This window comes from Urtica dioica, chromosome 4, assembly GCF_054948205.1.
Source record: "Urtica dioica subsp. dioica isolate 48M chromosome 4, U.dioica_male_clone48M_v1_H2, whole genome shotgun sequence".
NCBI lineage: Eukaryota > Viridiplantae > Streptophyta > Magnoliopsida > Rosales > Urticaceae > Urtica > Urtica dioica.
The window spans coordinates 19,635,938-19,660,631 of NC_142759.1; the positions used below are offsets into that span (position 1 = coordinate 19,635,938).

Below are 24,694 nucleotides of genomic sequence, written 5' to 3' on the forward strand. Positions count from 1 at the left end.
TAATTCTTAGAAAATTAATTACATAATTTTCTCGTCCTTTTGATTAACTTAATTTACAACATTAATCTTAAAATTTCGAGTCGCTACAACTGTGAACTCGAGCACTTTCATGAATAAGGCACGATTGGTGATCCGATTATCGGAGGCTCACGCGACGGTTGACAGTGACCCGAGGGTACTGTAAAAGTTTCCACAAAGTCATCATATTCTTCTTGATTAGCGAATTCTTCAAATTCTTCACCTCTAACATTGTTATCTCTATTATCTATGTCACTATTGTCTTCATCACCTTCGTCACTATTGTGTTCATCACATTCGTCACTATTGTGGTAATTATCTCTATCACACATGTACACTTCGTCTTCGGCACCCTTGTACACTTTATACAAGTCATCATCACAGCCATCGTGTTTGTTTTCGATTATAGGATCATTTTGTCGGTCCTCGATAATAAGAGTATTCCGTCTCTTTTTCGGTTCATTGCGAGACACCTCTCCAACTACCACATCTTTCCCTTTACATACTCATCGATACGCAATAGGCGCCATGATCTGTTTCGTTACCAAACTCACACAAAGTGAAAATCTCTTACGATTTTTGTGCTTCATATAATACGAAACGTCACCATCGTCCTTTAAAACAACAGAAGCTATAGGGATCGTACCCATTGCGTATGAGACTTCGAGTTTTAAGTCGAATGCGAATCTGTCTACATCGATCTTCTGGTATATCAAATTCACTAACTCTGTGTACGTTATCTCTTTCGAAACTGCGAAAGTGTGCGTAACTGCATTGGTGAACATCCATAAGTATTCTTCCTTCTCCCAAGTGTCGTAAATTAAGATAAAAACTACAAAAAAGTCAAACAAAAAAAAAGTCAAACAAAATTAGCATATGCATCGTACAACATCGTACCATAACGTACAACATCATACAACATCATCGTACATCTCAACACAGCATCGTACAAATCAAGAATTTCGTTAAAATTTAATCGTATAAAAAAGTAAAATCTCATCCTATCATATTATACATCATCGTACAAAAAAGTTAAAACCCATTTTTTTTACTATGTACTTCAGATCTGATCGGTATTTATCCCTACACTCTATCCTATTCAATCAAAAGTTTTTAAAATGACTAAATAAATAATCTTATCCATGATTCTACGAAATCCGCTTAAGTAGAGAGGATTTGAAAGATAGAGAGAAAATTGAAGAGTTAAAATGAAATAATTTTTTAGAGTGAGGTTTATACAGAAGGGCATTCTTGTCCGTTTTTTTATAAATAAAAAATCTGGATATTTTTAAAATTAAGGTTTAATCTTGATATTTAATCAAGTTTTAAGCCTGAAATTTCTCAAAGACAAACATCTTCATTTCTCTCTTTTAGTTTATGTGAATATTAAATTTTACAAATATGTATATTAGATGGACAAAATAAGCGTGTCCATAAACACCCACCGTCACTCACTCCCGGACCTCCGGCGACTCCACGCACTCGCCACCGTCTCCGGTTCTCTCTCCGACGCCGTCATCTCCGCCCTCCTCGCCTCCGTCGCAGCCCGAAGATCTGCCCTCCCGTACGCCGTGTCCCTCTTCCGCCGCATGGGAGAGCCGACGACGTTCTCATTCAACGTCCTCATCCGAGCCCACACCCTCTCCTCCGCCCCCATCGCCGCCCTCCGCCTCTTCCGCCGCCTCCTCCGATCCCTCTCCCTCTCCCCCGACTTCCACTCCTTCCCCTTCGCTCTCTCCGCCTCTTCCCGCCTCGGCTCCTCCGCTCTCTCCCTCGCCGCCGCCATTCACTCCCACGCCCTCAAGCTCGGCTTCACCGCCGACCCGTTTTTCATCAACTCCCTCATCAAGGCTTACTCCCCAAACACCTCCGACGCCCGACGAGTCTTTGACGAGTTCCCCGACCGCCGCGACGTCGTTTCCCACAACACGCTCATCGACGCGCTCCTTAAGTCGGGCGATTTCCTCGCCGCCCGTAAAGTGTTCGACGAAATACCCCACAGAGACTCGGTTTCTTGGGGCACCATGATCTCGGGCTATGCACAGACCGACCGCTGCGAGGAAGCCATCCGGCTCTTACACCACATGTTGGACTCCGGGGTTAGGCCGGACAACGTGGCACTGGTCTCGGCTCTCTCTGCGTGCGCTCAGCTCGGAGATCTCCAGCGTGGGAAGCGAATCCACGATTACATCGACAAAAACCGTATCCGATACGACTCGTTCGTGACCACGGCGCTGGTGGACTTCTACGCAAAATGCGGGTTCATACAAGAAGCCAAGCGAATCTTCGACAACACGAAATCGGAGAAGACGACCGCGTACCCATGGAACGCTATGATCGTGGGGTTCGCGATCCACGGCCGGGGCGAGGATTGCCTCGCCCACTTCGAAGCCATGACGGAAGAGCGAGGAATCGAACCGGACGGAGTGACGTTCGTGGGGGTCTTGGCGGGGTGCAGCCACTCGGGGATGGTGGCGGAGGCTCGCCGGATATTCACGGAGATGGAATCGGAATACAAAATCGAGAGGGAAGTGAAGCATTACGGTTGCATGGCTGACGTGTTGGGGCGGGCGGGGCTGACGGCAGAGGCGGCGGAGATGATTGCGAGGATGCCGATGAGAGGGGACGTGCACGTCTGGGGAGGGCTGCTGGGGGGTTGCCGGATCCACGGTGACGTGGCGGGGGCGGCGGCGGCGGCCCAGAGAGTCGTGGAGGTCAGCAGGGCCGACGACGACGGAGGGGTTCGCTCGGTTATGGCCGGGGTTTACGCGGCCGAGGGGAGGTGGGATGACGTGGCCAGGGTGGGGCGGCGGTGTTCGGCGGCAGCGAGTGTGCTGATCATGTTGTGTGGCGGTCGTCACGAGTTCGTCGCCGGAGACACTCTGCAGCATGGAGATACAGATATATATTCGGTTCTCCATGCATTGGAGAGGCATCGACGTGAACCATCGTCATGCTAAGTTTATTTTATTTTAATGGATGAGAAGACAACGTGGCTGTTCGTGAGGGTTCTAGAGTGGTGCTGTAACGCTGTTGACGAGACAGGTGTCCTACTACGCAGTTCCAGAAACCTCCCTCTCTCTATTCTATTCTTTTGGTATATATAAATAAAGGGAGAGCATAAGGAAACGAACATATCCAATTCCAAACCAAAACTTGCTAAAACTCCAGTTTTCAGGTATTGTCGAGTGATCTCAGGCTGTCACACACAAGAACAAAATGGGTTTGAGGTCTACGGTAAGTATCAATATTTCGGTGCTACTAACATAAGATAAGACACAAGAGTGAGTGAAGGCAGCATGATTTCAGGGGCAGTGGATAAGGGCGGGGCGAGGGATGGCGACCATGGCGGCGCAGCATGGTGAGCGGAGGAGGAGGTGGAGGGTGCCGCCGTTGAAGGGGGAGTATGCGCCGGTGTATGTGGCGCTGGGGCTGATAGGGCTGTCGGCGGGGATAGGGCTGTACACCGTGAAGCACCAGCTGATGCACGCCCCCAACGTGTCGGTGAGCAAGCGCAGGAGGGAGACGGTGGCAGAGGTGGCAGAGCCCGAGAGAGTGATCCACGAAGCAAACAACTTCTTCAACCACTCCTTCTTCAGGAGGCTGGCCCACGTGCAGGACCCGGCACACAACTACGTCGTCAAGGACCACACCCGAGCTGATGTTTTCGCCAATCCCACCACCAAGGCTCTCACGCTCAAGGATGTTGGCGTTGACCCCATTCTCCCACCTCCCTACCACCATCACTGAGACCTTGGCTGTGTCTGTGTGTACATATTTGCAATATAAATAAATCTTTCATCGCTACGTTCAACCGTTCGTAATGTATCACATCATTTCTTACAAAGAGAATTACCTATGAAACAACCCTGACAGGGATCAACTTCCCTTGACCAACAGACAACCCTGACAGGGATCCACTTCCCTTGACCAACAGACGCATAATAATGGTAGAGATGGAGCACATAGATTAATATCGAAACTTAAAAACTCATTAAAGGAAACATGAGTACAGCAGTTTATTAAGTTAAACCAAAAAAAAAAAGAACAAAAATGTCTCACCATTATTAAGACAAGGTTAAAAAAATTGTTCAAAATTCGCAAACGAAAACAAAACTTAAATTAAAAAGGCAAGTAAGTCTACTACTCTCTCTCTCTCAAGCTTACACGTTTTGTGTTGGTCCTACTCCTGGGTATACTTTATGCCTATAACTTACTCATCTCATCCCCTTTCCCTAAGTAGGTTTTGATAATTTAAGCGTAGTCAAGTAGGACCGACAGGGTCACATTGCATTTTCACCGGCGAGCAGCGGCTCCTCTTCTGGCGGGAGGACCCGAGTCTTCCTCATCAGACTCAACATCACCGTAGCACCACATGCCCAGCCTGCTTCTGCGCGCTTCTTCCTGGAACTTCTCCAAGTTTTCAAACGCCAACTGTTTCTCTTTTGATCCCCATCTCCTCTTCTTCTCTAGCCGCCCAAGTCCTTCCTGCAAATTTTACATACATGTTACTATGCATATTATTCTTCGTTGAGCTATATCTTCACCACCGCTCCTAAAATCACTGACGAACCTTGAGCATGGCAGCATTTACACTGATCTCGCCATCAACGGCGACAAGGGTGACGCTGAGGACCGTTCCGGTCCCCTGGCCTTTGACTTTCCCTCCGGAAGCATCCTTGTCTTCGATCTTGGCTCTGAACTCTTTCGAGCCAAGCAAAAGGTCGCTCAGGTACTCGGCCGCTTCCTGACCAAAGTCCTCTTCCACCTCCGGAACCTTGATGTAGGCGAGGGTGCAGAGCTGAGCTAGCCCCGGGGCAGCCGCCACTGAAGGCTCGATCGGCCTCAGCTGACTGTACGTCACCACCTCTTGGTTCCCGTAGTCGATGTAGAACACCTCGAAGCTGTCCTTCTCCGATTGCACTGGTCCTCGAGGAGCGTTCACAATCTTCATCGTAAAAATAAAAAAAAATACAAACAAAGAAACAAAGTTATGAGCTACAACTCTCTTTGATGTCGCAATTGGACAACATGAATTTTACTCACCATTGCTCTGTTCCAGGATTTGTCGACACTGAACTCAGCGAGGACAATGTCTCCTTTCTTGGGATTGAAAGCCCCGATCACAGGGGCTTCCTGCAGGCTCAAGGAGGCCAACTGATTCTGAATGGACGAAACTTTCTGATCCCCGGCCGTCTGGATATAGAACTTACCATTACCCAATACTTCACTTACAATCACCTGTAAAAAAAAAAAAAAAAAAACAAAACAAAAAAGACATGCTCTCATTGTATCACCGTTGCTTCTTTTACAATGAATTTACTTTAACATGCTGGCTGCTGATATTTGGTGTACTGCAAACAAACTAAGTACACACCTTCAACACCTCCCTTTGTTTGCTGTTTTCAGCAGCAGCTGCTGCACCGTTGCTCGGTACCTCCTCTCCTTCAACGTAGTTTTGCCAGATCTGCAAACAACAAACGTGAACTGAGAACAAAAGCTCGAGACAAAATATTCTTAGAGGTCGCCTCGGTTGTTTCTTACTTTCAGATGCTGCCTCTTTGCAGATTTCTCAGCTTGTTCGAGGAGGTGAGCTTCAGCAACCCTGTCGCTCCCGAATGAGTTCTGGAGTTTTGCTAAACCGGCTTCAAGGAGCGGGATCGACACGTTCTGCCTCGACTCCCACATAGATCCGATGAAAGTTCCGGTTTTGTCTACAGTTTCCACCTCAATCTGCACAACATACTCAACTTCATCAGAAATCCCGGGAAGAGAAAGAAACTCAGCGTGTAACGTAATGCCAACGAATGAATACCTCTACATCTCGCTGCATAATTTTCCGCCTCATGAGAGCAATTGCTTCTTCTGAGTAGGCGTCACCTCTACCAGGGCACCGTACCCCGGACAAAGCAAAGGCAATGCTACATGTTTCCTTTGGAATCAACAGTTTAAAACGGTGACCGCTGAGAACATACTCCACCACGGCGGGAATTCTCCTAGCCCGATGCAGAAATGGCAGAAAGTCTTTTGCCTTCTTGGCTGAGGACTGTATAACAGCAAATAGGAGTAATTGGTATTATTTATTCTGGCAGTCATCATCAACACAAACAAAACAAAACAAAACAAAATAAATTATAGTGGCCTGGGCATATTTCTTACCGAAAGAAGGTCCGTGATGTGCATAACAGGAGGATCTTTGGCAGAATGGATTCCTTTCTTCCCAGAAGTAGCACGTGCTTCTGCGCTCAGAAGAGCATCGTACTGACTCGATCTGTCATCAGATTCCCTATGCCTGATAACAGTTGCAAATCCACGCCCGACCAACATCTCAGCAATGTTCACACCAAGCTGCTTGCTGGCAGCAGTAGAGGGAACGGGCTCATCACCATCACCTTTACTCGGCGATGACAGGTAGACAGACCCAAAATCCATTACCCTGGAATCTGCTGCGCCTGCAAGTGTATCGATCTTCCTTGAATACTCCATTTGGACATCTACCTGAAGAATCACAATAGACGACAGTTCAAACTTCAAAATAATGATGGAACGAAACATTATTGCAGATAGATGGCTCCTTGTACGTAAATATATATTTAATGTGGGGAAAAACGAGGAAAGGATGTTCATGATCAACGCATATTGCATGGATATAGTACTGTACTTGTTTTCCAATAAGGCGTGTTCTCAAAAATTCTTTCGCCTCACGAGCATAGGGGGCCGGTTTTTCTTCTCGGCGGGGGTTGCCCATTTTAGGGCACCTAATACTTGACAGATTGACACGTCGTTCTGCTGAAGGACTTCCGTATTCAAGCTTATCATCAGCAACAATGACACAGTCTCCACTAACAACCTCGACCACCTGACGATAAAATACACAAAAATTAGATGAGAAAATATAAGAAAAGGTATGAACAAATAAATAAGTTGGCAAGTGAATAACTTGTTAGAACCACTACCTTTCCTGAAAAATTTTGGTCATGAATTGCCTTTGAATTTGAAACGGGGGGAACGTAGTTTGTCCAAATCCTGAGACGACTTTTCTTGGCTTGAAGTTCTGCAGTCTTCAACCGCCTCTTGGCCTCTTCCTCCATCATATTCGCACTCCATTCAACATATTTTGCGTAGCCCTATACATGAATGGGAAGCATTAACTATGTACTTACAAGAACTGCTCAACAACAGCTGGAACCTGAGAAATTGTTTACAGCAATTGCCCCTCCACAGGCAAGAAGTGCTAACAAAATAAATAAATGAATGGAGTACAAATAATATGAGCTATGAAACCTCAATCGTAAATCAACATAGGTATGCTATCGCTAGCACAATATTAAACATTATGTACGTACATTTTCCACAAGCTCCAGTGCAAGGTCCTTTGCTGATTCCCCGTCGGGATAATATACCGATCCAATCAGATTGCCAAATTTGTCAACACCTTCCAGGACAATACGGACCTATAACTCCATCTTGTTAATTAGATTAAAAAAAGAGACACAATATAAAGAACACTACCGAGTTAGATTAATTACCTCTCGGTTCAGAGTACGTATCTCTGTATAATATTTGGCTTCTGCTGCAAATGGATCCGCAGCTTCTACTGATGATGCTGCCGAAGCTGCAAATCTTTGAGCAGAATTTAGCGGCGCTCGAGGTTCAGCTGGAGCATCACCGTTTGTTTCATCAGGAATCTCTACTTCGACAACAGTCTCCGGTGCAGCTCTTCTTCCCATTGACGGCGACTAACACAAACAAAAAGCATCAGAAGACAAACCTTTAGTTGTATAGAACACAGATACAAGAAAACATCCATTCCGAAACAACAAAACATATAGGAATGGATGTCATGAATTGATTCTCACAAACAAATCAACAACCTCATTAGGATTAGTACCTGAATTCCCGCTACGAACACTTGGACAAACTGAAAATCTGGCAGCAAATACACCCGAATTGAGCTGCCATCACGGACCTGCTCAACAAGACATTCCATAGGACTGCCTTTATTTGCTTCCAAGAAACCCCTGGCATCGAAGTTGCTAGAATCACCAATAGAAGAGGGGGGCAGAGTCCTAATAGATGCTTCAGCTGCACCAGGAACCTGTAATTGTAGTACCCCAAAAAAAGCTAAACTTTAACACACATGGATAGTACGTAAAAATTTTACTTGCATCTAATTTCACAACTGTGACCCTCGTCCGTTACTAGAACAAGAAGAAACCAAATATTAGCATATAAAACTGTGTAGCTCAAGTAATTATAATAGAGGGTAAAAAAAAATTGTTGACTATTGATGTAATGATCAAGGAGAATGAATTCAAGTGGTGCAGACCTTGCTCCATCGACCAAGGCCTTCTTGCTTCGCTTGCTCCTCTAGACGTAGCAGTTCTGCAAGGAAGGGGCTCGCCTCTCCTTTCTGACCACCTTGCTCTCGGACCTGCAAAAAGATTTAGATGAGGCCTGGCAAAACAAGTATATCTAAAGCTTAACCTGATCTCTATTCTCTGACAGTCGGGATAAATATTGTACCCTAGCCCAGCCTCCAGAAACAACCAGCATTGCAACATTTTTATCACCAAGGAACACAGAGCCAAATTCACGCCCTATCGATGGTACTGTATAATCAACTTTGAATGCCACCTCCTGTGAACACACGGGAGAATCTTGTTAAATATAAATTAAAAACGAATATTAGGCAAATAATAATACCATTAGATCGGAAAAAAATTAAGCACCTGTCCTATACAGAGCTTTCTCAGGAACTCTCTGCTTTCCCATGCAAATGGCTCATCTACACCACCTCTCCTGGCCTGATATGAGATACACAGAAGCAAGAAACAATTGACAGTCAGCAGTTGTAAACATATCCAACACAACAATTACAAGGCACACTTAAGTTTTGGAAATCATCAATCAAATTGATGTCCTAAAATAGTGAAAATATGTATTAAAGAGATGTTCCAAGCTCTGTAGTTTGTTTTTTATGAATATTTGATCTGTGTTCGATGAGGTAGACAAAGAACTTCATAAAAATTTGTGTAATTGTCATATCATCTGTTATGATCGTAAATTTTCCAGAGACCTGGCCACTGATTATACGGGCAGTGCTACAAAATAAGAATTTTAAGCAGAGTTTTCTTATAGAGGCATTAGGTGAAATGTTTCTTCGTTGCTATTTCCCAAAAGTAAAGATGAGAGAATTCAATCACTTACCAGTCGTGGGGAGATGAGAGAGGACAAAGTGATGGTCTTCTCTGGCGGTGGTCCGGGCTTGGCAGTCATGGCAACGATCACTAAGCAGTCCCCAGAAGTTACAGCCTTGACTCTTCCTCGGTACCATCCTGTGGCCGCAGTTCCAGACGACGCCATAGCTATCTGAGATCTAAAGCCACAAAAACCAATTCAGTCAATTAGTTGTAAAAGTAAAACTACAAATCAACCATGACCGATCAATAATATCAAACCAAATATCATGATTGCATATTAATATACCATGTCAGATAAAACACAACCACTTCCCAGATCCATTACAATTGACTCGGAGAAAAATTTAAAAATTACATAAAACAAAAAATTCAATATAATTACCGATCAAAACAAATACTTAAGCATGCATTTGGATTAGTCCTAAGCAAAACATCACAGTGGCTTGATCTGGATCTAGAGAAACTCGATCAATCAATAACAAATAAAACAAAAACATATTGACCCTAAATTTTCCCCAATTTCGATCGAGCACGTAACAAATTCGAAACTTTCCAGCACAATGACATTAATTGAGATCCAAAATAGATAAATAAAAAATACACACACAACACAGAACAAAGCTCGTTCGGAATTCTCAGAGCAGAAAAAGAAAGACGGACATCGATCTACGAAGGCGATATCAGTGCATGTGATTGAATCGCAAACGCATTGAAAATGATTGGTAGAGATAGAGAGAGCGTTACCAACTAAGAAATCGAGAAAACGATAATGGTCAACAATCAGAAATGAATCTGATCTCTTAGAGACGTGAGAGATCTGATCGTTCGAACCACAATCTCTTCCTTCTCCGCGGCGGCGAATCGAAGAAAGAGAAAGACAAAATTAAGATGTAGGCGTGAAGAAACGAGAAATAGAAGAGAAAAGTGAGATTTTATATACATGTATATATACGAAGCGAAGAACTCGAAGGGAAAGAGCTAAGCACTGTGCCAAACAACGATACCCTCCTTTTTCGGGTAAATTACCTAACCTACCATTCATTCAGTTACGCACTTTAATTTTATTTTATTTTATATTTATATTTTATTTTACTTGAGCACTCTCTCGACTAACAAACAAACAGTACCTCTCTTCGAGCAAAAAAAAATATATATATATCAAACAGTTCTCTCTCTCTCTCTTGCCTTTTCTATTTCCATTTTTTCTTATAAGGGAAATAAAAAATTTTATCATTTGAATAATAAAAACAGAAAGAAGGAATATGGTCAATTAAATGTTGTTGCACCATGGAAAACAAAAAAGTTTTAACTGTCAATTAAATGAAATATTTATTACATTTTATTTTATTCTTAATGTATTTTAATTTTTGTGTGTGATGATTTTTTTGCAATAACATATGATGAGGGGATCTGGATCCGTTTTTTCTTATAAAATGAATACTTATTTATGGAATAGCTGTCGTCCAATATTGTAACAAAAAGTCACACGGTTAAAATACAAGAGCGAGGTAGTTAAAAAAATCAAGTGTACTTGGAATTTGGCGTCAAGTTAGTACTATTTGAGGAGAGAGAGAGGAGAGGAGAGGAAGTAAAAATAATGGGGTCATTTCCGTAATACATTTTCTACGTGCTATTTATTCAAGAATATATATATATATATATTATAAAAATAAAGAAAAGCACTCTGTAGGATTTGATCACGGTATTGTATCTCCCCCACCATAATGTGTAATATATTTAATTGTTATTGCTAATTAATCACGGTCTGGGCCTTAATAAAAGTAAATGTAACAAGTTTCCTACACGTTGACTTTTTTAAACATTATAAAAAAAATATAATAAGAATAACAATTTTTTTCTATAAAGTGAATTCCACTAGAAAATATCTTATCAAGACATAAAAACATGTTATAACTAACTATAAACTATAAATGATCGATCAGTGACGAAATTCGCCAATTTTGTGATCCAAAATGTTGTTCTAACACTGATTAAAGACAAGAACCACCAAGATACTTTAAGTGGCTATGAACATAATTACAAACAAAATAAGTTTGTGAATTACATATCTCAAATACTATAGACTAATGTTACTCATAGACTTTTATCGCTGAAAAGATTAGTGTCTCGATCGGATGGTTTCATCTTTTCGGTAATGTAAAGATCTTCTATTTTGTCAAAAAAAAAAATATATATATATATATATATATACAGACAATACACCAGTCATACCATATCAACCTAAACTATTGACAGTTTAAACGCAAAATCCAAACAAAAATAAAAAACAAAGATTATGATAGGAGTTGTAAGACTGTAGATGAGAGGTAGTTAAAAAGGAAAGCTAGTCACAAGCGAGAGCGAACGGACACTATATTAGCCTCCGAGTTTACATTGTCTCATATTGAAATAAGAAAGAGCATGTATATATTCATTCCAAAAAGAGCTAATATCGAACATAATTCAATTTGTATTGTCGACTAGGTCGTCGAAGCAATTGCATATTGTTAATACTATGGATGGAATGTTTTTATTATTGGCAAAATTGTTATTCTCTATGATGTTGGGAATATCTATGCTATAACATCTAGTGTCTTTTCCACGTCAAGGTCGGTAGCATGGAATTTCTGTAGTCTACTTTTTGTCTGATATGCTTCCGCGCTTTTTATGATCGTCCAATGAGGTTTCTTCAGGTCCATAGTTGTCCGTTGTTGTACTTACTCTACCGTTTAGTGAAGTTATCTTTTCACCGGGAGTATCATCCCTCCAGAAAATATGCACGATTGGCCGAACTGGATCCAATTGCGTGTCTCTTTATTTACAATTTATTTAGTTTCACTAGTATGATAAACTGATTGATGTTGCTTAATTTGTTATAACAACATAAGAGACATCACAAAAACAATTCATTTACTTTTTCAATTAGTATCATAGCAACCTAAAGGGTTCGTGGATCCCAAACTTCCCAATCATGTGTATAAATTGCACAAGACCCTATTTAAATTGAACCAAGCACCACGTGCCTGGTAATAACAAGTGTAAGCCCTATTTTTTTTTAATAAGAATACACGATTTATCTGGCACAAAAAATCTCTTAAAGAGGGGGAATTATACCTCAAACTATATAACAAAAAATATGATATGTTATAACTCATTTGCAATGTTGATGAGCAACCTCATTACGTCTCGGATCTATCTAATAGATCTTGAATTTTTGAATTAGATTATTGAACAATTACAACATGAAGAAAAAGAAGAGTTACCGTTCAATTTGGACAAATCGAACCTATATAATAGATCTTGAATCTTTGGATTATATTATTGAACAAATACAACATGAAGAAAAAAGAAGAGTTATTGTTCAATTTGGACAAATCACACCTATCTAACAGATCTTGAATTTTTGGATTAGATTATCGAACAATCACAACATGAAAAAAAAAGAGTTACTTTTCAATTTGGACAAATCACACGAGAATCTAAGATTATCATGAATTATCTTACAATCCAAACTTACAAACAATAAATCATTATGAGTTTCGGATAGCGCCCACATGAAGTGGATAAAATCCCTGTAAGTCCTAGTAAAATAATGCGCTATAATAAAATGATAAGGATTGGAGAAAAAGAAGCTTGAGGGTGTGACATAAGTTTCATTGGACTCGTCGAAATAGCCACATGGAGGTGAAGTGTAGCATTTAGCCACGTTAGGCTCATCAATACCTGATAATTTATTTTAGTGGGTAAATGAAAGCATCTCTTTCTTATGAGTACATAAAATTATCAATATGTTATTAAGCTCTTTCTTATGAAATGTTTTTCGTAAAAAGGAAAGAGGGCAATTAGTTAGCGATGAATAATTACTCCTGGAAAACGTGATCTAAAAGAAATATCCTTTTTCAAATATATTATTTCAGGTCGGAAAATTTAATTTTTATATATAGATCTTTAAGTAGTATATAGATCTTTGATTTTCAAATGAGAAAGCGGAAAACGACAGAGCAACAAGTTTTTTTTTTTGTTTTTGGTGAAAAAGACATAAAGTTCCAAAAGCTCGCGAATCACAAGGCTGACATCATATTTAAAAATAAAAACTCAAAATTCCGACACCACATTCCGATAAAAAAAAAAAAAAAAAAAAAAAAAATTACGCCCTAAAAAAACCAATGTTTTGACCAATATCCGTAACTTTAATTGACCTTACTTTTACGGTTATACCACGACAATTCATACGACGATATCATAAGATAAAAGTGGTTATATCGATTCCAGTTCCAGATAACATAAGCATCAAATTCTATGAATATGTTTCATAAAAAGAGACTTAAAAAAAAAAAGGGAAAATATCTAGAGTACCCCTCGTGTTTAATCGAAATGCGAGATTTATCCCCTCTATTTCTATAAATATCAGACATATGCCTTCAGTTTAATATAAATGACATATACATCCCCTCAAAAAATAGTATATTACAAATATCACCCTTTTCGTTTATTTTTTACAAAAAAATAATTTGAACTCCTCAAAATACACTTAATAGAATAAATATTAATTTACTATTTTAATAAAAAAAAAATTAAAATCTCCCTTTTATATAAAAAAACCTTAACTTTTTATAAAGAAATTTTTTTAATTTAATTTTTTTGTATATAGAATAGAAGATAAAAAATTATTTCATTAAGGGTATTTAAGGGATTTCAAATTATTTTTTTGTAAAAAATAAACGAAAATGGTGATATTTGTAATATAATATTTTTTAGGGGATGTATATGTCATTTATATTAAACTGGAGGGATATGTCTGATATTTCTAAAAATAGAGGGGATAAATCTCGCATTTCGATTAAACATAAGGGATACTCGTGATATTAAGAACGAGTTTCTTTTTTTTTTTTTTTTTTTTTAAAATAAGAACGAGTTTCTAAGTGAATACAAAATTTCCAAGCCTCCATGCAAAATAAACAAATATAAAACTAAGTCAACAAGCTCCACATGAAAGAGCTGGTGACGAGTGGGTTTAATCCCACCACAAATGTAAGAAAAATCATGTTGAAGTTAAAAACTTGTACGTTTAATTTGTGCTCATGTGTTGAGTGTACATGACGTAAATAATAAACACTAAAAAAAAATTGAAAAATACTTGAGGCTAACATTGGTACAAAGCGTCTTTTACTTGAAATTCAGAATACTAAAGGCCTCAAAAGTTGCCTAAATATGAATTATTGCAAACATGAAATTATCACGTTGATCACTATGCTTGCAATCAGATAAAAAAAATTTCATCACATATTTGTAATTAGATGCAATTTTTTCATGACATGTTTGTCATAAAAATTGCCATCAAAATAGAAAACAAAAACTTTATTGCTTGATAACGGACGTCTTCTATTTATCATATTTCTTTGAATAATTCCAAGGAAAAAAACATATAAAATAAAGTATTTAGTTTTTCAAAGATGTAACATTTTTGGGGGAATTTATGTTTTGGGCGGGTTGATGAGCGAGTCGGTCGGTCCAAGCTCGTCGATCGGAGGCCGGCTTTTGTGGTGATCGGTCTCTGATTGGTACGTCATTGCCATCCCTAGAGCATGAGACATGTTCAATACAAACCAATTCAACTTATTCTCATGGATTTTCGACACATATAAAATTAATATTTATTTATAATTCATTCAAAGAGTTGGTCTTACGATGTCGTCCTTGTAAGGAGCAGCGTATATTGCGATGCTTTTGGCGCTCCTTCGGCGACAATCAGTGCACGGAGGCTCCGAGATATTCTCGAATCCCGTTGGAATGACAACGACGGGAAGCCCAACGAGGTTTCCCATACAAACTCTCTCCCAATCCGTCGCGCTTCCGATCATCGCATCAACCGTGAACCCATCTCTCACTTCTCGAATCAACTTTCCCCGAGCTCTCTGAGCCTGCTCCGAATTATATTAAATCAATCCTTGAACACGAACTAAAAAAAAAGAGCATTGCTAGTCATCGGCAAAGACTTTAATCAATAATATTTAATAATTTTTCTTATATATATAAGAGTATATTAGGGTTTTGGATCACTAAACTTTAATTATCTACATTATTATAAATAAATTTAAGAAAATAGTAAAAAATATTTATTATTATTTTGGGAAAAAAAAAATCCAGGGTTCTAAAATCTCCCTCACCACCATGCCATAATTGTATAGTCGCAGTAGTGGCTCTAATACAAGTGGGTACCACTATCAGGGCCGCGTGTATTATAGCTATCATCGCGACTATGTAGAAATTATTTTTTATGATATAACCTGCAAATAGTCAACGGCAGAGAAGATGCGGGCCCGACGGAGTTCGACGGGCCACTGGTCTTGAGATTCGAAGTCGTCGTCGAGTCCTGATCTCTGCCACTCGTCGAAATGAGCCAACATGTCGACGTCCATTGTAAAGCTAGCGATGCCTTGAACGGAGTCAACCGTGTAATCCAATTTGAAAGGAACCATTTTCACGCCTTTCGATTTGAGAGTGTGTACAACCTCCTCGTCGGCATCGTCGAGATATCCGACGGTGAGGCTCTTGACGTCGATTCTAAAAGGATCGCCGAGAGACACGTCGCGAGACGACACATCATTCGGGTCTTTTCCTCTTATGGCGTCGAGAACAACTGCGCAATCCATCACGCTTCGACACATAGGTCCCAGCTTGTCCTATTACACAATAAAATAAATAAAAAAACTTCATAAAGCCAACATTCTCAAGGAGGAATTTTTTTTATTTTTTTGATGGCAAGAGAAAGAGGTGTCTTTTGTAGGATGAACAAAACATGCATAAATTTTTACGCAAAAAAGGCTCCTAAAATGTCTATTTGAAATACTCGCATATATTTTTTTTCTTTTGCCCTCAAAATATTCGTACTAACGCATCCAATTTCAAGATTAACTTATGGGGGACATAAATACATACCAAGCTTTCTGAAACGCTCATAACACCGGTTCGACCCACCGTGCCGAATGTGGGACGCAATGCACTCACACCGCAACGAGAAGCGGGCAAAGTCATTGACCCAATGGTTTCCGATCCGATAGCAAATGGAACCATACCTGGCAAAATCAAAATAATAATTCCACTTATACCCAAACTTGAAATATTTTTTTTTCACAAAATAAACAAGTGATGTAGTACCGGCTGAAGTACAGGCAGCGGGGCCGGAGGATGAGCCAGTGGTGAAGCCTTCGATGTTCCAAGGATTCCTTGTCCTTCCTCCGAACCATATGTCATCGTACGCCATCGATCCACAAGCAAGCTTTGCAACCAGAACACACCCGCAAGATTTCAACCTATATATACATACATACATATTTACATCATCAACTGGCTAGATCAATCAACCTTGGGTCATAGACTATACATGTAGTGTAGTGTATGTACCTTTTGTAAACCCAAGCTTCAATGTCAAGCATTTGATCTTTGAATGTTTTCGAACCCCACGTTGTTTTGTATTGGGGTACGGATATTATGTCCTTTAGCCCATAAGGGATGCCATGAAGCGGGCCTAGTACGGGAAAGAAGGGGAAATTCTATAAATATTCTATTTATAGACCGTAATTCCTAGAACATATCCCACATTTTTTTTGTTTCATAAATGCATCGTTTTATTAGACAATTTTTCCTTTATTCTTAGTGAAAATATAAATAGGAAGAGAAAAGCTAAATGAATCGATATACAGTAAAAAAAAAAATCAAATAAAACAAATAATATTAAGGAAGATACTGTAAAAATGAGTTATTTAAATACTTGTAAAGAAACGTAAAAGTTATAAAATTGTCCGGAGCAAAGTTATTACCCAAATATACTCCTCGGGACAGCAATTCATCGGCTTCTTTCGCTTGCTTGTACGCCAAGTCATCGGTGTACGACACAACAGCCTCAAGAGCACCATTGTACCTTTTGAGCCTCCTCAAGAAAATCCCGGTGAGTTCTTCGGACGTAATTTGCTTCGTCCTAATGAGTTCGCTAAGCTCCACAACCTGCCAATCAATTAATCACCCAATAATAAACCGAAACCTCCTCAACGTCGATTAGAAAAAGAAAACATCATTACAGTCATGAATGCAATATCTTCTTCGTTGGCCGGTCTCTTAACCCAATTGGACGAGGATAACCGAACATTTCACTCGTTTTGTTCGCGCGCTCGGTTCCCCAATGTGGATCGAACACCAAAGGAGACGGATCGCATAACCCTCCATTCTTCGAGCCAACCAGTTTTCGGTTCGCTCTAATTGTCGGGATGTTGAAATCTCGCACACCCTTTACAATCTCCGCGATCTTATTAACACCGTTATAAAATCAGGTAGCTCAAACTAAACATCATTTCAAAGCTTACTAAAAAATAAAATAAAATAGTGTAAAAGCTTTGACCTTTTTGTCGTCGAAGATGTTTGCGTCTAATAACTCGAACGTGGTTTTGATGTGCAAAGATTGCTGATGATTAGCCTTGTTCTCACTGTCCTGATCATATCAAACCACAATTAAAGCAATATATACACGTATATATATAGGCAATAGAGTAATATTGAATTTCAAATAATCAAGCAACACACATATAGAAAGTACTCTGTGTTTTACCTGAAAGCAAATGTATGAGAATGATCTTTAACTTTCTGCCACAACATTTTGCTTAGTTTTTTTAACGTTCTTACCTGAATATAATATAATAGAATCAGCTTTTTAATTAAATTTATTTTCTACAACATTTTTTTTCTTGACTTCCGGAGATTGTACAAGGCTCTTCAAATACAAGTCAGAAAATGAATTGCACGTCTTTAATAACACAGCAATCAATCTTACTAATGTTATTTTTTTCACTTAAAAAGAGAAGAACAATTTAAGCAATTTAGCACTATGCTTTTTTTGAGGCAAAGAAAGAGTGAATCAATATAAGATATAAACTCTTAAGAAAATCTAAAAACGAAGCCCAAAAGCAGAGAGAGTGAAAGTGAAAGTGAAAGTTGAGAGGTTACCATATCGTGAAGAAAAGGAAAAGAGCTTGATCAAAGCAGTAGAATGAAAGCAGTTGGATTGAGAAATATAACAATATGTACGGCACATTATTACGCGTAACATACATAGGACACGTGTCAATTAAGTAGGACATTGCTTTGCTTGAGCGTTTTGCATGCACTTCGATCTCGTGCTATACATCTTTTTATTTATTTTAGAAATTTTGGTACACTTTGTTTGCCGCTTCTTTGCTTCAGTTTTGTTTATAGCCAAAATAATTTACATGTGCTCTTCTATGTTATTCTACTAATTAATTGTTAACAGTGTGGGTATAATTCAAAGGAAATATTTTAAAATTTAAAATGTACATGGAGAGGCTGTCAATATGGTTGCGGTGAACAGTTGGAGCTGAACAATATCTATGAGACACATTTGTATTCTAAAATAAAAATTGTGCTTTCCTTGTTTTTTTTCCATTGAAATGTCACATATTTTTTGTATAATTCCTAATTGTCAAATTTGTGACTTTGTATGAAAGAAATAGCTAAATTTGTTCATACAATTAATATAAGCTTACAAAAAAAAAAAAAAAAACTGTATAATGCGGTATCTTTGCTCATTATCATGACTAACAATGTCGTCTCTTAAAATAGTATGTCGTTTCGTAATCATCGTCGGTTATATTTCTTTTGTCGTTTTCAACTGAAGATAATACAGAAAGGGGACGATGAAAAATTTGGAGGGAAACATAAAAAAATGTTGAAGAAGGAAGAGAAACCCAAATTAGGGTTACAGATATGAATTTCTATTCGATTCTTTTCTAAGTCGTAGCACATTCTTTTAATTATTTCTCATTATTTTTTACCTATCGATTGTTCCACTTCATTCTCGGATGATTCTGCTGTTATTATTTTTTCTTTTCTCGGTCCATTTAGATTATGTATACAAACATACATTGGGGAATCGTTTCGCTTTCTGTTTGTTTGATTATCGGATGAATTATCCGTAGGTAGTTTAAGATTTTTTTTAGGAATTTGAAATTTTCGATTCAAAATTATAGGGGAATTCAATGTTGTGATTTGTAAGTTGTAGATAAAAGATTTTGCAGAATTTGTGTGACTTTTCAATGAAGAATTTTGATCGGTCAGATAATCAATATCCTTGTTCTTCTTCATTACCAAGCCCCCACAACAACAACAAAAGAGGAAGGAGAGTCAACGGTGAGGAGGAAGAAGAAGGAGAAATCCATGGCGGGAAACAGAGACGAACAAGGAGCGTGGTGGTTCGAAGCGCGGTTATGGAGTTGAAATATCTAGATCTTGATGTTCCTCTAGTCTCTGCTGCCACATCCTCTCCGGTCCGATCCCTCCGATTCCGACCACGCCGCCGCTACACAATCGGCCGGAGCCCACGCTGCTCCGACCTCGTCTTCTATGATGCTCGTGTCAGCCGTCGGCACTGCCAGATCTTCTTCGACCCTCTCCGTTGCAAGATCTACGTTCGGGAGCCGAGGGCCTCTCCTTCTTCAACGAACGGATTGTTTGTCAATGGTGTAAGGATCAGAACCGAAGTCGATTTATCTGCCGGGGACGAGGTCTCGCTTGTCTGCGCAAACCGGGATTGTTGTAGTTCTTCGGTTCGAGTCGGGTTCATCGTCGGAAGTATTGTTTTCAAGGAGAAGGTTGCGTCGGATTTGAAACTAGAGTCACAGTCACAGTCACAGGGGTCGGTGTCTAGTCGAAGGGGACACAAGAGGGTTTTCGCTTCAAAGCTTAATGACATCTGTGATTTTTCATTCCCGGATATTAAATGTGAGAGCATTGTTGATAGGGTAAATGGGTTGTTGAGTCGGTGTAGGGACATTTTACGAACTCAAACACGTTCGGTCACTGTTGATGGTGCGAATGCCATTCATTTGTATGGAAAAAGCAGCGATGACGTTGTTCTTCCAGATAATGATGCTGGGTTTGACAAAGCTCCAGAGAAGCATGTTGGTGAAGATTGTGGGGCGGCAAAGGGAAAAGTAAATCTTCAACGCAGCGCTCCTGATCCGCCTGGAAAGACGTTTTACCTGAATCGCCTTGGATTTATGGACGACGCGTCATCGAGTCACCGTAAAGATGTATCCTTGCAGGAGCTTCTTCATCCCGTTGAAAGCATTACCCGAATGTTCATTGCAACTTTTACAAGTGATATTCTTTGGTATTGTTGCAAATACTTATGCATTTTCTCAGATTATGGACTTGGGGTTCATCGTCTGTTTCTTACCAAAGGTTTTATTTTTTATTGTTCTTTTTGCAGGTTTTTGTCATCCTGTGAGATCCCTAACAATTTACCTTTGACACTTGCTTGCCATAGTACTGAAAGATGCTGGGATGCGAGCCCGGAGAAAAGGACTTCTGTACCTTACCCAGATTTTCCTAACTTAGTTGTAGTGTGAGTACAGTTTCCCTTTGTAAATTTTTACATTGAGCTCGGCAATATGATTTGGGCTGTTTTTGGGTGATCGTTTTCGTCTTAGATATCCCATGTTTCCGGAGGAGATAGCTTTTGGTAAAGACTTGAAGAGACAAGGCATTGGCTGTCATCATCCCAAATTGTTGGTTTTACAAAGGGGTGATTTCATTCGTGTTATAGTGACTTCTGCAAATTTAGTACCGTCACAGGTGATCACTGTTTTTGGGTCTCTTCTGTAAATTTAGAACCGTAGAGTCATTCTAAAACAATTGGTGTCTTCAAGCTATGTTATTATGGACTTTTTGCCAGTTATTAATAAAAGTCCCTGTTTCTTTAAAAAAAAAAAAAAAAAAAAAGCTCTGTTAATGTCAAATGTAGAAAACTCTGCGTTTTTTTGTTATGTTCCAAATTTTATTTGAAGTTGAATAAATAAAAGTCCTGAGTCCCGACTGTCTTCCTTATCATTTTGATGTTTTGATGGTATTCGGTTATTTTGATTTCAGTGGAACATTGTGACAAATACTGTCTGGTGGCAAGATTTCCCTCGCCGGGGTTCTCCTGATTACATGCCCCTTTTCAGTCAAATTCACAGTCGGAACATCAATCAAGAACCAGAATCCGACTTTTGTTCTCAGCTGGCTGGGTTCATGGCTTCACTTCTGAAAGACGTACCCACTCAAGCTCATTGGATTGTAGAGCTGTCAAAGTATGATTTTGGTGGGGCAATGGCTCATTTAGTTGCATCAGTACCTGGAATTCATACGTATAAAGCTCCCAAGACATTCGCATCAATTAAATCTTTGCAAGTGAGTCCCTTTCAATTTTTTATTAGCATGGAAGGGTTTTTTTTTTTTTTTTTTTTTTTTTTGTATGCCTGAATATTGGTATAACATGTCTCATCACACACATATAACTTAAAGTCTGGTTAATAGAAAACATATTTTTGTATACTGAGCTTTCACGTCTCTGGGTAATTAGGACGCATCATCGTCATTGGGTATCAAGATCCTTGGTTCGGTTGAAACATCGGCCATTGGTTTAAGCTACCTATTTCATAAAGCAGCGGACTCTAAAGGCACACTGCTAAAGAAACTGGCATCTGTCATGGACAAATCAAGCGAAATTGGAGATGGATTTTCAAAGGTTATTCTTCGAAGAAATATGAATATATCCGCGGATGAATACGCTATGAACATTCTCGTCCCTAACCTGAAAGAGCCCGCTGAAGGTAGATTCAAGTTTCTTGCCTTATCTAAATATTGCTTTTAGTTTTCTATACTTAAAATTGTACTGTGGTTAATCGCAAGGGATTGTTCTAGTGGTATGGGGGATTCTTGGGACCTTCTCATTCCCTGGACGCAACAATTGTTTATTCTATATGACAATGATGGAAAACATGTTTTCATGAGTTTTGCTTTAGCAAACACAGATTCCAATTGCATAATGCAGATTCAGTTTCTCTCTTTAGCCAGTGAAGTGAGTTAATTATATGTCACCAGATTGTGTACCACTTGGTTTCCTGCCTAGAAAGGTTGCGAAGTGGGTTTCTCCACTATATGATGTTGGGTTCTTCAATTTCTTCGCCAGCGTTTCTCGTAAACAAGCCCTGGCTGCAGCTTTGGGCGGAAGTAACAAGAAAGCTACACTGGTCATTCATGTTACACAGGTGAAATATAGACTGATAACATGTTTAAATCCTTTTTTTTTTTTTAAAAGCATCATAAGTTAAAACGATTGAGACATTTTCAGGGACCTAATTTTGAGAATATTACGAAGATGATGCAACGAGATCACATTGTTGCAATGAGCTCTATGATTGCCGAAATTCAAAGATCGACGGGCCTCTGGCGACTACAGGAGGTATAATAAATAATTGGATTATTAGCTGATTAACTTGGGAACATATCTGGTTGTGATGTGTTTCTTTCAAGTTCCCTAGTTCTAGTTTCTCTAGTAGATGGTATGTTATATTGTTTGGTATATCATACATTCGATTTTTAAACAGGTTTTAGCTCAGTATAAATGGCCAGAGGAACTTCAGTCTGATTTCATCTACAGTGAGTACATATTCATATTAATAAGATCAGATACATACGGATCAAAAAGAAAGGAAATTCCATGTTTTCATTCTTATCTTATGCATTATTCCTCGCCATTTATAAGGTGCATCCTCTATCGGTGCAATCAATGCAAGGTTTTTAGCTGCGTTCTCAGCTGCCGCAGGAAAAACATCTTTGCAGTTTGACTCCGATGAATCTGATCCAGAGGTAGGTCAAGCAATCAATATACGATGCTCATGAATATATGACCTCACTGGTGCAAATTAAATTTATATCTTATTGAATTAATTTCTATTGATTCTTTTGACAGTGGGGCTGTTGGAGTGCTAGTCAAGAATTAAAAAATCCTTCAATTAGAATCCTCTTCCCCACCATTAGCAGAGTACAAAATGCATGCAATGGAGTTTTGCCTTCAAAACGTATACTTTGCTTCTCTGAGGTACAATTATTCAGTTCTAGCTCTGAGTAATAAGTCCTATCATGTGTTAATTAATGCTATCTTATGCATTACTTCACCGATTACAAATTATGTAGTTACCACCAATAATAGTAAATATATCCTCACATTCTGTGTATGACTATTATTAAACAGAAAACCTGGGAAAGATTGCAAAAGTTTGACGTACTTCATGACGCAATCCCACACCCATACAATAGAGTTGGACATCCGATGCATATAAAGGTTAGGATAATTTTATATTTTTAATCTTTAGATAGAAAAATTACTTCCTGAATATCTTTTGTCCTTGAGAATGGTTGATCTTTTTAGAAAGATTTGAGTGACTACAATTGTCACTCCATATTTATATAAGGCTTGTTAAATATAGAAAATTTGCACACAGGTGGCTCGGAGACGGTTTAAGTCAAAGTCAAACGAGTCTTCCTTTGGTTGGGTTTATTGTGGGTCACATAACTTCAGTGCAGCTGCGTGGGGACGGTTGATTTCTGGTTCGTCCGCTACAAAAGATGACGAAGAAAGATTCACCGCCTCTGCTTCAGATACTAGACTTCACATATGCAACTACGAACTTGGGGTCGTTTTTACTTTTCCTCCGACAGAGAGGAAGAAGAGTATTGATATTAAAAGCAGCCCAAACTTGGATGGCATTGTTCTTCCATTTGTAGTGCCGGCTCCGAAGTATGGTCCGCGAGATAGGCCAGCGACAGCAAGGACTATGAGGGACGCGTTAGTAGCTATGAACCAGAAAGAAAGCCATAGTGTTGTGGAAATAGAAGCGGTTCCAAATGAAGATGAACCGGCCGAAGAAACTAATTTGGTTGCTGAAGAGAAAGAAGAAGAGAAGGCTTATGCCAATATGCTCTGGAGCCAAATTGGCCCGTCATAGAACAAGTACGTTCATGATATATTTCCGTGTTCAAAATGGGGCTCAGAGACTCCTTGTCAGAAAGATACAAATTCTAAAACCCGCAGGTTTTGCAACGGCCCAGATTTATGCTTGGCTTGCTCTTCCATTGATTTTTTTATCGCACATATCATTCTTTCGAGACTTAAAATGGATTTGATACGGGATTGGTGGTATAGATAGAGCAAGTTTATAGCTCCCTTTCAAAAGGCATATCCTGATATTTGGAATCAGATGGGTGATTGAAAGCTTACACTTTCAGTTCTTGAACTGAACTCTCTCCGTAGCCTCTTTATGGTTCCTTATGTTTGAACTTGAAAGCGATTCAAGAAATAATTTTTGTACAGGCACAGGAATTGATCTTTTATTATTTTGTAATACCATGACCACATGTGCTAAATAATTTAAAGGCATATATGTTGCTGTGTATGCTTTGTAATAGGTTTATACTAAAGTTATCTGTCTGAAAATAAAATTACAAATCAAGTTCTTTAGCATTGTAGTCTACAAAGTTCTCTTTTTGAACACCTCAGTCCTTTTTTTTCAGATTTATTTATTTATTTATAATAATGCTTGGCACTCTAAAAAATAGACAATAAAGTACCATTATAAGGG

The 24,694-nt window shown here is 39.2% G+C and overlaps 5 protein-coding genes across 5 annotated transcripts; 3 read left to right on the forward strand and 2 right to left on the reverse strand.

The window, feature by feature from the left end:
* The first annotated feature begins 1,227 nt into the window (after positions 1–1,227).
* Positions 1,228–2,978, forward strand: LOC149401052 (pentatricopeptide repeat-containing protein At5g61800-like). Its single transcript, XM_089613309.1, has one exon. The coding sequence runs from the start codon at positions 1,431–1,433 to the stop codon at positions 2,976–2,978; it is 1,548 nt and encodes a 515-aa protein (XP_089469435.1). The 5' UTR covers positions 1,228–1,430.
* A 143-nt stretch (positions 2,979–3,121) lies between these two features.
* Positions 3,122–3,832, forward strand: LOC149401053 (NFU1 iron-sulfur cluster protein). Its single transcript, XM_089613310.1, has 2 exons — positions 3,122–3,255; positions 3,328–3,832. Exons 1-2 carry the CDS (start codon positions 3,238–3,240, stop codon positions 3,766–3,768), a joined length of 459 nt encoding a protein of 152 aa, XP_089469436.1. The 5' UTR covers positions 3,122–3,237; the 3' UTR covers positions 3,769–3,832.
* A 156-nt stretch (positions 3,833–3,988) lies between these two features.
* Positions 3,989–10,159, reverse strand: TUDOR1 (TUDOR-SN protein 1). The gene is made up of 17 exons (XM_089613307.1): positions 9,966–10,159; positions 9,229–9,397; positions 8,751–8,825; positions 8,545–8,658; positions 8,348–8,452; positions 7,910–8,116; positions 7,548–7,757; positions 7,365–7,472; positions 6,975–7,145; positions 6,680–6,877; positions 6,178–6,516; positions 5,834–6,064; positions 5,563–5,751; positions 5,396–5,485; positions 5,065–5,259; positions 4,592–4,966; positions 3,989–4,506 (listed from the first exon to the last, which is right to left on the reverse strand). Exons 2-17 carry the CDS (start codon positions 9,382–9,384, stop codon positions 4,315–4,317), a joined length of 2,955 nt encoding a protein of 984 aa, XP_089469433.1. The 5' UTR covers positions 9,385–9,397; positions 9,966–10,159; the 3' UTR covers positions 3,989–4,314.
* A 4,447-nt stretch (positions 10,160–14,606) lies between these two features.
* Positions 14,607–18,352, reverse strand: LOC149401055 (Amidase family protein). Its single transcript, XM_089610589.1, is given in 11 exon segments — positions 14,607–14,799; positions 14,909–15,142; positions 15,509–15,904; positions 16,161–16,297; positions 16,380–16,534; positions 16,626–16,749; positions 17,042–17,225; positions 17,300–17,352; positions 17,355–17,523; positions 17,617–17,701; positions 18,219–18,352. Coding segments are annotated over 11 exon segments (1,683 nt in total). The 3' UTR covers positions 14,607–14,787.
* A 590-nt stretch (positions 18,353–18,942) lies between these two features.
* LOC149401056 (forkhead-associated domain-containing protein / FHA domain-containing protein) lies at positions 18,943–24,513 on the forward strand. Its single transcript, XM_089611203.1, has 12 exons — positions 18,943–20,400; positions 20,500–20,634; positions 20,720–20,864; positions 21,159–21,461; positions 21,634–21,883; positions 22,155–22,321; positions 22,405–22,515; positions 22,661–22,712; positions 22,819–22,922; positions 23,026–23,154; positions 23,308–23,397; positions 23,558–24,513. Exons 1-12 carry the CDS (start codon positions 19,325–19,327, stop codon positions 24,059–24,061), a joined length of 3,066 nt encoding a protein of 1,021 aa, XP_089467329.1. The 5' UTR covers positions 18,943–19,324; the 3' UTR covers positions 24,062–24,513.
* The last annotated feature ends 181 nt before the right edge of the window (positions 24,514–24,694 follow it).